Raw genomic sequence first — 12,442 nt, 5'->3', positions numbered from 1 at the left:
GAAGAACTTACCTATGTAGAGGGGTTAATTGTAAATGGTAGGATGCCCTCTGACACTCCGGCTAAGTTTACACATAATTCCTTTAGGGGTGAATCTATCTTGGACTATGTAATTACGGATTATGATTCATTTTCTTATGTTCAGGACATGGTGGTCTCTCAATCTTGTTTGAGCGATCATAATGTGATTAATATAATAGTTTCAATACAAATCCCAGATACTGAATCATGGTCTATAATTAATAAAGGTGTTTCTATTCATTGCAAGTCTGGAAGGTGTTTCTGGGACCCTTCCACTATGAAAGATGTACAAAATATTCTCGCCCAAACCTTACTTGAACTAGATGATTGGCAGGGTAGGGAATTTTCATGTTTTGAAACTCTTAAGGAAGCCCTTACCATGAGAGCTAGGAAATTAAGTAAACCTAAAAAGCCATATCTCCCTCCTAGTTTATTATTACCCCTAAATAAGGAAATAAATAAACTCGTAAGGCAACAGTTCATTAGTAGAACTAAGGAAAATGAGTATAAGATAGCCTTATTAAGAAGAAGGAGAGCTAAACTTAGAATCAAATTAAAATGAGAAAAAGAAGATTCTCTCTGGATCAGGTTAAGAGAGGCATCGGCCTTTAATAAATCTAGAGAATTCTGGACCCTAATAGGGAAAGGATGCGGGGTAAGAACTTCCCCTATCCCTATCTCTATTGCTGAAAATGTCTGGATATCATTTATATCCAGTTTGTATGCTTCTAATAATGTAGAGGGGGACAGCTGGGATTCAGCCCTAAATAGTTAGCCTAATATAGAGCTCCCATCTGAGAAAACGATCGCTTCGGTGATAAAGAGTATGAGTGCGTCCGGAGCTATGGGCCCGGATGAGCTGCCCATGTCTATAATAAAGCAAGACGTTATATCCTGGAGTAGGATTCTCCTTCCAGTATTCCGTGCATGCTTTTTACAGAGATCAGTCCCTAATTCTTGGAGGGGAAGTATATTAATCCCGATATTCAAAAAAGGAGAGAGGGATAGCCCTGGGAACTATCGTTTAATTGCTCTTTTAGATTCGATAGGGAAAATTTTTGCAAAATGTCTTTTGATTTTAATCTCTGAATGGATGGAAGCGAATGACATCCTACCTTTGGAACAAACTGGATTTCGTAAAGAGCATGGTACACTTGATAACGTAACAGCATTACAGGTGATTGTCGATAAATATGTACGTGTTCGCGGTGGTGGAATATATGCGGCATTCATTGATTTCTCCACAGCGTTTGATAAGGTCGACCGACCAACCCTGTGGAGAAAACTCGCTATTCTAGGGATGCCGTTATATTTACTCGAACTTGTAAAAGCCCTTCACTCGAACACGTGGTGTAAGGTATTACAAGGTGGAGAAAGAGGTTTGTCTCAATCTATTCCCTCACCTAATGGGCTGAAACAAGGGTGCATATTGGCCCCTATATTGTTTTCTCTCTATACGGCAGACCTTCCTTCTTCCATTTCAGTGTGCGGTGGGATAGCCCCGATAATTGGAGGATCTCCTGTATCAATTTTAATGTATGCAGATGATATCCTCATATTAGATTTAACTCCGAAGGGCTTGTCTAACCGCTTATGTGCATTAAATCAATTTGCAGAAGCAAATTTCATGAAGATTAATGCTTCGAAAAGTAAAATCATGTGTATTTTTGGAAAGAAAAAATGTAGGTCTGTAAATTATGGATGGGCCATAGGTGGACATAAGTTAGAGGTGGTAAAAACCTACACCTTTTTGGGTAAAATAATCTTGGCAAACTTAAGTGAGAAACTCCATACAGATCATAACTCGCGTAAAGCATTAGCCCATGGTATGGGATTATGCTCCTTGTACAAGGCTACAGGGAAGAGACACCTTACACAATTTATGGAGGTATTTAGGGCAAAGATCCCTGCAACTTTATTGTGTGGGTTAGAATTAGTAGAGTTAAAACAGTGGGGATTTTTACATAGAATGGAAGGAAAGATATTAAGAAGAATTACTTCCATTAATACAGCTTGTTCTGTATCCTCATGTAGATTGGAGTTCGGACTCCGAAGTTGTTGGGTACAGGGGCTGATAGCTCTGGTAAGGTGGGTAGCTTGCATAGCTAGAGGTAAAAAGGATTCCTTACGGGAAGCCATAAAAAATGAGCTTCTGGGCAATTTCAATGAGTTTTCCCTGTTAGTAAAAAACTTTAGAGAAGCAGTAATTCTGTTAGAGTTGGATGTAAGAACTCTGTCCCTACTTACTCCCTCTGAACTAAAGTCTAAATTAAAAAATGCATCTTGGGAGCTCAGTTATAAATTGGATATGATTGCCCAACAAGGAAAATCGAAAAGGCAACTTCTTTTAAACACATATACATTAAAGCTGCCACAACAATACCTCACATGGAATATCCCCCACAGAGTCCGTAGGTTATGGTACCTGTTAAGACAAGATTTGCTTCCACTAAATCAACTTTTAGCTAAATGGTTTGGTGTATCTCCTATATGTAATCTTTGTCATAATGCTGTACAGGATCGTAATCACGTTCTGTTTATCTGTCCTGCTTTACGCCCATTGCGTTATAAATGGTTGAAACCTATTTGTTTACAATTAGGAATTTTAAATGTAAACACTTTTTTTCATGCACTTTACTGTCCTCCAAATGAAATGTTCTGTTTTAAAGTTTTTAACTTTCTTAAAGGTTTTTTAAATATTTATTGAATGAAATATTGAGAAATATCTGTCAACTGTCTGACCAGTGTATATGATGTATCTTCTTCTCAACTGTTTGTCTGTGATTTTATTGTAAGTATTGTTGTATAATTGTGTCTTTATTTTATGTGGCCCTCTTTGAGAGCCAAAACATAATAAACTTAAATTTGAAAATTTGAAAACAGAAGGACAACCCCTCTTCTCACAAATATCCAACTTCAAACAAAGGCACAAATTCGAGAGATGAAGAAAAATCATTTGTTCACCATATTCAAAAGACTGCCACCCTCCCCATTAGCATCGCCCCTATCAGAACGCCTTGCATTGCATGAAAATACCAAATAATCTGCAAATGAAAACTCAGAACATGACCAGGTTTCTTGCAAACATATGATTAGGGGATTAGGAGACTTCAGAGAATTTAGGGGCATATCTACAAGGACGGCGATAAATAAACGCAAAGCGCGCTTAGCGCTTTGTTATTTATCGCCATCTATCTCTGGAATTTCTCGCCTGGGTAACGCGTTATTAACAACGCGTTACTCCAGGGCGATAAAAATTCCAGAGATAGCGAGGTTATCGCCCTTTTGCAGGGAACATCGCTGGTTTTCCAGCGATGTTCCCTGCAAAACGGCGATAACCTTGCTGACACGACCCACAGGGTCGTATCAGCACAATCCACCCCCTATGTTAGGGGTGGCTAAGTCAGGATTTTAGCAGACGTTAGATTTTGGCGAAAACGGCTGTTTTCGCCAAAATCTAACGTGTGCTAAAATCATGTGGACTGCCTTGTAAATATTGTGATGTAAACATCAGCGATATTTGCAAGGTAGTCCATCAGGGTTACGCCCAGTACGCCCACTTTGCATCTCATTGGAGATGCAAAGGGAGGCATTGTGGAAAAGGGTGCTAACATGCGATTATGCATGTTAGCACCCTCTTGTAAATAGGGCGCTGGTTTTATCTCCGCTTTTTTGGCTTTGTAAGCCAAAAAAGTGGAGATAAAGCCCTTGTAAATATGCCCCTTAGTACCTCGTCATGACCCAGCCCGACTGTGGAGCATATTAACAAGGGCTTTATCTCCCTATTTACAAGAAGGTGCTAACATGCATAATCGCATGTTAGCACCCTTTTTCCCGACGCCTCCTTTTGCATCTCTAATGAGATGCAAAGTGGGTGTCAGTGGGCAGTACAGCCTTGCAAATATGGCTGATGTGCACATCGCGATATTTACAAGGCTGCCCCAGCATTTTAGCAGACGTTCGTTTTTGGAGAAATCCATTGTTTTCTCCAAAAACTAACGTCTGCTAAAATCCTGATTTACCCATCCCTAACATAGGGGGTGGATTATGCTGCTACGACCAAAGGGTCGTATCAGCAAGGTTATCGCCCTTTTGCAGGGAACATCGCTGGAAAACCAGCGATGTTCCCTGCAAAACGGCGATTTCCCCGCTATCTCTGGAATTTTTATCGCCCTGGAGCAACGCGTTGTTGATAACGCGCTACCAGGGCGATAAATACCAGAGATAGACGGCGATAACTAACAAAGCGCTAAGCGCGCTTTGCGTTATTCATCACCGTTCCTTGCTGACATGCCCCTAAATTCCTGGACAAAAGCAGCCTAGCCGAGCTACCTCAGAAGGTCACCCTGTTTTGCAGAGGTGGGGGGCATTGTTCAGCACTCCCGCCACCTAGCTCCACTTAAGGAGCTCATTATAGGAATCAATAACTTGTTGATTAGCCACATGATCCTCCAAGATTTTAACCATTCGTCCACTTTGCCCAAGTCAAATAACTAAGTCCCTAGGCGACCCCTTTCAGAGAACTTTAGAAGGCCCAGTTGTAGCAACCATCATAGCCTATTTTCTTTTTCTATATTCAAGTGATGAGATGAGGTTTCAAGATGCTTCGCCACACGCACAACATCAATCCCCCTTTTTTTAAAATAAGCACAGGTTTGCACAACCATGTTTGTGATAACAAGTGAGCGAAAAGTGATTCTAACAAGGGTCAGCGCACAGAAGTAAATGACCAACTTTTGATGTCACTGCTTTATATCAGCCTTAATGCATCCATTTCTAAAATTTTATTTAGGATAGAGCTTCTGTTCACCAGGAGAGACTCTTTGTCAAATAACAATATAAGGTCCAGGGTACTTAACACATTGTTCTGCTCTAAACCTTTCTCAGTGAAAGAACCAGACCCATGTGCTGCTACAAGCTCTTTAAAACTTGGAACAAAAACTGTAGCCCTATGAATTAGCACAGGGCAAGATTTAATGTCAGGAGCTATTTGAGGAGCAGGTTCATCAACACTTCAGGGATTCAAAGAGCGAATTACTTGGTTACCCATGTTACCCTTTCCCGAGGAAGTACTGTCAACTTTATGACAGCCAACAGTGTTTCAAAGGGCCATAGTGCACTTCTCCCCTCTACTGCGTGCAGCAGTTGGGAAGCCACACCTTTGAGCCCCTCAATGAAACCAAAGCGGAAGTTAAGGCCAAATGGCAACTCCTGAATGGCTGAGGGGAGCCACAATAGGAGTAAGGGGATCAGCTAAGATTACCCCTTCTCTCTTCCCCCATGGAAATCAGGACATTCGGACATGACTTGATTGGCAAAAGGGGTGGGACACTGCCTCCCAATAACGTTGGCATCACCACACCAGGACAAGTAGGAAACAAGATTTTTTCTGTTTTACGTTTCATGATTCCTTTGATTATTTTATATTTACGTTTCTCTGTAACCACCACCTGACTTGTCAATGAGGGCCCTGCCTTGGATTCCAGCACTGAGCAACTAGGTACAGGGACAGGATTTTGCAATTCCAAAGGAGTAGAATCAACCTTGCACCCAACACCAACCTCTGCTCCTGCCTGAGACTAAATCTGAACTCCTTCCTAGATTTATTAACTTCTTTTTTTAGAACCTTTTTGGAACATCAGGAAAATCCCAACCTTGTCAGCTACTGAGGGGGTGTCCCAACTATGGTCCCCAAACAACCAGCTTAAGCTAAGGTCCTCAATGCCATGTGAACAGATCTTTTTAGGGGACACCACATTTTGCATTGGTTCACTCACTTGGTCGAAGGCATCCTTTATCCTTCTGAGCAGCCGCAAGGACTTTACATTATCATTAGCATTATTTGCAATACTATTTACATTCAAGCAGCCTAAGTTGTTTGCACTCTGAATTTCCAGTAGAATTACTGACAACATATCTAATGCAAAAAGAGTAGATGATGGACTGAATGCTGAACAAATCAAACATTCACCCCCAGTCACAGATCTGGGTTAAATCCATTGTTTTTTTCATGTAATTCCAGTTTAGACCCAGCTAAGTGCAAATCAGTCTTGACACTGCTCTCCATGGGAACAGTCCAGCTTGAACTGCCATGCCAGGTCCTCCTTGGACCAGAAACAAGCATCCTGGGACCGGTTTCGGGGTATCACCCCTCATCAGCCAGGCTAGCTTGAATCTAGTGAAATAGTGAGCTATGTTCGGGCTGTACTGTTCCCATGGGGAGCAGGGTCAAGACTTATTTGCATATGGCTGGGTCTAAACTGGTGTGGCATAGTGAGCAAAAGAATGATGGATTCAACCCAGATCTCTTGACTGAGAGTGAGTGGTTGAAAGGTTCCAGCACTCCATCAATCACCTTGTTGTGTTTGCTATGTTTGCCCCAAGTGGCCAAGGGAATGCCTAGATGTGGGTCCCGTGCTTGCTCTGCACTTCTGCTGCACCCTCTACGTTCATGAAATGTGACCAATAGTGGCTAGGACTGGACTGGAGAACCAAAAGCCATTCTAGCTTCCTTCATGCAATCTCTTTTTCTCCTTTGATCCATTCTCTCTCTCTCTCTTCTCTACTCTCACTGTTTTCCCTCTATGATTGCTTTGGCTCTGCCTTCCTCACCTCTCACTCTATTTCTCTCTCTCTTTTTTGAAGCCTCCCTATGCCTACTGCAATTAACCTCAAGGAGCTGCGGAAAGTGACAGAGGAACCAGTACCCTTGAAACCGGCCTCCAGGGGGCTACGGTCCACGGGGAAATGTCTGGAGAAATAAAAGCATATGAGGCCCTGATAAGGATGATTCCAAAAGGACGTCCACACTGTTCTGTAGATGCTCAATTAATTGTCTTACTAGTCCAATTACATCCTATAACCAATAGGAATACTGTGTTCTCTCTAACTCTTGCTTAACATCTTGGCTGTTACCAATACCACCTGTAATTTATTATACTTCTGTACACTGATCCAACTCTCTCATACCCATATACATGTCTGAAAAATGTAAATATTATTGCACAAACTAATTATGTTATCTTCTTTTTTAGGAACCAATCATTTTAGCAACATTCTTTTCGTTATTGGAGGTGCAACTGTACTCACTGTAGTTGTGATAATAGCTCTCATCAGCATCATCGTCACTTGTCTGCAAAAGTAAGTGATGTACTTGTTCATTTGAAGTGTTACTTAAACACTTATTCCAAATATTCAGTGTTCTTAATTCTTTTGTTCCTATTGTTTTTGCTGAGCATTATTTGCCATGATCTGATGGAGAATGTTATGGAACCGCAGTATTGTTGTTAGCTTATCTTTGACATAAACATTGAGTTTTAAACACCGTTGCCCCAATAGAGTTAATAATTTAACTTCTGTACCAAATAGAACAATACTTTTATATACTATAACAGACAATCCTTATGTATAAAATATTGTAACAAAAACCTGTATGATATCAGAAACCAAATTTAAGTATTCAAGAAAGATATTGATAAGGGTCTATGCACCCCTTCCTTTCAAGTATAAACCTCTGCTTAATATAAGCAGTATCTTTTTACGTACGGGTCGGTAAAACGTGGTGTTAAGGAAAAAGCAGGATTTTTTTTATTTTTTCCTATATTTGGAGTACATTTCCTAATGTGAGGGATTCAAAAAGAATTACATGTGTACTTCTGAAAACATTTGTTAGCGGTAGTTTTTCAGGAATATTCTCATGGTAAAATCGATTTATGCAGATTTTCAACCAGGTGGAGAGTTCCTCATTGAGAAATCTATCACTGATTTATTTACAGAACTGCACAAACATTGCTGTATTGTAAAGGATAAACTGACTTTTTTAGAAGAATGCAGGGGTCTTAAAGGAACACTATTATTTACAATAGGCGAGAACGCCTCAGCCACACTTTTGTGGCATGCTGCAATAGTCTGACTGTCCCATTCTGATAAAGTAATACTAACAGGGTTGCATCAACCTCAATGTGAAGGAGTTGAAGATAAATGCTACTGGATAAGCAAGGGAGCCACGATGCTGCTAAAACTGCCTCTGTGTACACCGAAAGGAAGTGTGGGTGAGGCTTGCTTGTTCATTTTAAATAATAGTGTTCCTCTAGGGCCCCTGCCATAGGTGAGATAGTGATAATAAAACTCTGTGCTCCCTTATTGTGGTACACTAATTTGAATATACCCATTCATTGTTTTCCTTCTCTACAGGTAAAATATTTTTCCCTGCATTAAAACTGGTTCCTGGCTCACACCTTTCCTTGACTGGAGTAAATTTGTGAGGGTTTCCAGGGTAAAAGGCAACCTGTAAAAGTTAACTTGATTCTCTCAATCCTACATGGTCATGGGTGTTCACACATTTCTGAAGCCAAGTTCTCCCTGGAATGGCACAGAAGTCCGACACTAACATTAGATTTGTGATTTTGAGATTTCAGCAATTCTAGTGAATTTCCCTATTTTCGGATCCTATTTGCAAGGATCAGATTTGCCAAACATAATCCAATCGTGATTGGGATTTTGTCCTCACAGATGGATTTACTTGCAGACCTAAGATGAACTTAGACGTTCAAATACCATTGTGAATAGAACCCTAAGTCTCTGGTTCACATGCAAATTACGTAGAGTGATAGTAATTAAAAAAACCCTTTCATTGGTACTTTCTGGTAGCTGGTGGACATTGTGGGGCCCATTAGGATGACGGGCGGTTTCCCCCCGCCGGGCCGGCGGTAGTCACCGCTGACCTGGCGGGGGCGATCCGCCCGCCATCCACACCTCAAAGACCCCCCGCCATATTAGGATGGCTGGGGGGTCCGCGGCGGTTTTCCGCCGGTCGAATTGTCTGGGTGGAAAGCATGGTTCATATGGTGGCGGTGTCTGCAAGACACCGCCATCCATATTATGATCAGGGCAGAGATCAGCCTGTCCATGGCATTGTTGCCACCATGGACAGACATGTGGTATTTGCTAGTAGGAGCCTGTAGCGGGCCCCCAGGAGGTTGGGGGGTGCACATGGCCTGTCACCTTGTGCATGCCAATGCACAACGTGCATTCCCAGCATTGTGGCTCACAGCACCGCCTGCCACAATGCTGGGAATAGGGGATGCCACCGCCACGGTGGCAGTGGCATCCTAATTGCAGGTGCAGGACCGCCGCACCCCTGGCGGACGGTCCCGCATTCCATTACGGTGGCTGTGTCTGGATTGAATCCAGGTCACACTGGATAGCTGTTCACTAAACAAGAAACATTTTCACCATGGAAATGATGCAACATTTTTCTAGTTTTGGTAAGCAAAACAAATATATAAATAAGAACCCATGATGGAATATTTATACATTGCAAATTGCACTCACCATGCTTTTGGGGCAGGACCAGGGCCAGACACACCTTTTATTCGATCCGGTGGGCTGGAGCCTTTGAAGGCATTTTTTTAGGCAGGGGCCACTGATGGCGCCACCGTCAATTTCCCCAGCTCCCTATTGTTAATTGCAGCGGGCAAAGGGAGGGAGGGAAAGGCAGAGAGAGAGTGACCAGAGAGGGAGAAGAGAGAGAGAGGAGAGAAGGAGAGAGAGAATGGATGGATGGAAAAAGACAGATTGCACGAGAAGCCAAAGGGAGTGGGGCTGATTTGAGCATTTTTGGCAGACCTGCTTTTGGTTCACTAGTCGGCCCTGGCAGTGACAGTGATGGGACAAGAACATTGCTGGTTCAGTTTCCAGGGTTTGTAACTCTTCGACTTTCAGGAGGATAGCAATCATGTGGTAATCTGTCTGAGTTTTCTCACTAAGAGACACTCATTGTTCTACGTAATTTACTTTTCATGCTAGAGCAGTCTTCAGCGTTCCTTGCTTTCCTTTTCTCGTCCAGCACAGATGTTTCAGTTTGTCTGTCTACAATAACATTCTGTGTAAATATGAAATACCTTCCCTACCATCCCCACAAGGAAGGTGGGCTTTTTAAAAAACCTGAGATTCAAAACAAATGTGTATAGGAGCAAACATATTGAGGGAGAATACATACAAGATCCCAAAACATCTCTAGATTGTACAGGACACAGCTTTTACATCAATGCTTTTACTAGGCATGCCTGTGCCATGTATTATAATAATTGGAATATATATAATATATATATATATATATATCCATATATATATATATATATATATATATATATATATATATATATATATATATATATATTCACTGAAAAAACCATAGGTTTCAGGGGCGTTATAGTTAGGAATTGGCATTTAAAAAACCTTAGAAATTCACTGAAAAAACCAAAGGTTTCAGGGGCGTTATAGTTAGCTGGACATTTCCCTCATACAAAACCCTAGAAATTCCCCTGTTATAGTTAGCTCAGCTAACTATAACTCGCGCCCCCGCAATGCACTGCTGATGACGTCACATATTACATCACTCATGACATGGTCAGTGACATCACTGATGACATCACTGATGACATCTCAAATGACATCACTGATGACATCACTGATGACATCATCCAGTAGGTATGTGTTTCTGTACAGTTTTAATATGTTTAATATATATTGGGAAAGGTCTGTTGAAGAATGAGTGGGTGTACAAGTGTGTGAATGGATGATTTTGTAGGTGCGTAACTGACTCTTTAAGTGAGTCATTAAATGTATCTTACTGCAGACTAGTGACTAAACTGTGTGAATGTGTGTATGTGTCTGTGTGTAGGTGTATAAGTGGCTGCATGGTTTTGTGAATAGTTATATGAGTGTCTATATGGGTTATTGATTGGTTGTCTGAGTATCTGTATGGGTGCCTGAGTGTTTGTGTGGGTAGGGTGTGTGTTACTCTATGCATAGATGTGTGAGTGGGTGATTCTATGGGTGCATGGTTTTAAGAGTGCATCTGTGATGGACTGTATGGTTGGGTGAGTGTATGTATGGGTGTGTTAGGGATTGAATGTATATCTCAGTGGTACATGTGTGACTAACTACATATGTGAAAGGCAGCATATATGTGTGTAAGAGTATATAAGTGGGTATATGTGAGAGTGTGTGATTGTGAGAGTGGCTGTATGGATGAGTGTGTGCTTGTATCAATGATTCTATTAGAGCGTAAGAATGTGGTACTATTTTTATGAGTAAGTGAACTTGAGTGTGTTTAACGGCATAGGTGAGTAAATTGGACTGTGTTTAATTACTTGCACGACTCACCAGGTGTGTCAGTACCTCAATGGATGATTGGCGGTGTGTGGGTGTCTATCTAGGTGTATAAATGCATATGATAGTCTTGTGCGGAGTGACTGTAAGTATGAGTGACTGTACAGGTGAGTGAGTGGAGGTGTATGTAGACCTAAGAGTTAATGAGTGGGTATGTAGTTAGTGGTATTGGAGTATCTATGATTTTCAAAATGGCCGTCTGAAATTTTGAGTCGGTGTATCAAAGGTTATATTAGGGTGTGAGAAGATGCACTAATTTATCACATGGATGATGTCATCAGTGATGTCATGAGTGATGTCATTTGAGATGTCATCAGTGATGTCATCAGTGATGTCACTGACCATGTCATGAGTGATGTAATATGTGACGTCATCAGCAGTGCATTGCGGGGGCGCGAGTTATAGTTAGCTGAACTAACTATAACAGGGGATTTTCTAGGGCTTTGTACGAGGGAAATGTCCAGCTAACTATAACGCCCCTGAAACCTTTGGTTTTTTCAGTGAATTTCTAAGATTTTTTAAATGCCAATTCCTAACTATAACGCCCCTGAAACCTATGTTTTTTTCAGTGAATTTCAAAGGTTTTTTAAATGCTAATTCCTATCTATAACTTATCTCTGAAGATATCATGAAAAGCATTCTTTTTTAGAAGTAGGGTGCACATTAGTTTTGTGGAAAAGCATCTTTGTGATTGGTTAAGAAAAAACAGTTTCAACGTGGAGTACATATCAAAGGATAACATTTGCTCAGATCAACCACACCTGCTACTTGCATTTGAAAGGCATTGTTCGAACTTAAAACAATCGTCAACTTTTAACCTGCACGTGTCGTTAAATATTCAAGAAAATGTTACAAAAAAATATCGTTAAGTTTTAAAAAATTGATGAACTTTTAACCTGCACGTGTTGTAGAATGTTCTAGAAAGTGTGTTGATAGAATACGTTGCACTTCTGAATTCTATGTGTTGTTCAATATTTAAAAAACAGTTCATATGGAAAATTAAAAAGAAACCAATAGAGAAGTTTTGAAGCCTAAAAGAATCAAGGAACTATTCTAATTTATTCTTTACATGTATTTATGTGTGCAGCAACAAAATTATAGACACAACAGCAGTAGGAAGAGGAAGAAGCAGGGAGTGGGGGAGGGGGGAGATGGGCAGAATGGCACACATGCACAATTAAGTACAACATACATATAGACTAACAATGGCCAAAATGAAACACACCAACAAGCAGCACAAGTCACAC

General features: G+C 41.0%; 1 protein-coding gene across 7 annotated transcripts in view; it reads left to right on the top strand.

Moving 5' to 3' along the window:
* The window catches only part of CD226 (CD226 molecule), a 434,463-nt gene that overhangs the window by 216,763 nt on the left and 205,258 nt on the right, over nt 1-12,442 (top strand). For all 7 annotated transcript variants that reach the window (XM_085605898.1, XM_085605899.1, XM_085605901.1 and 4 more), the window contains one exon: nt 7,055-7,160. In XM_085605898.1, coding sequence (XP_085462024.1) covers nt 7,055-7,160 — 106 coding nt within the window. The remainder of the gene's footprint in view (nt 1-7,054; nt 7,161-12,442) is intronic.

The sequence above is a fragment of the Triturus cristatus genome, chromosome 5_1 (assembly GCF_964204655.1).
Source record: "Triturus cristatus chromosome 5_1, aTriCri1.1, whole genome shotgun sequence".
Classification (NCBI taxonomy): domain Eukaryota; kingdom Metazoa; phylum Chordata; class Amphibia; order Caudata; family Salamandridae; genus Triturus; species Triturus cristatus.
The sequence above is the reverse complement of the archived record's forward strand: the minus strand, read 5'-3'. Positions and strand labels throughout refer to the sequence as shown.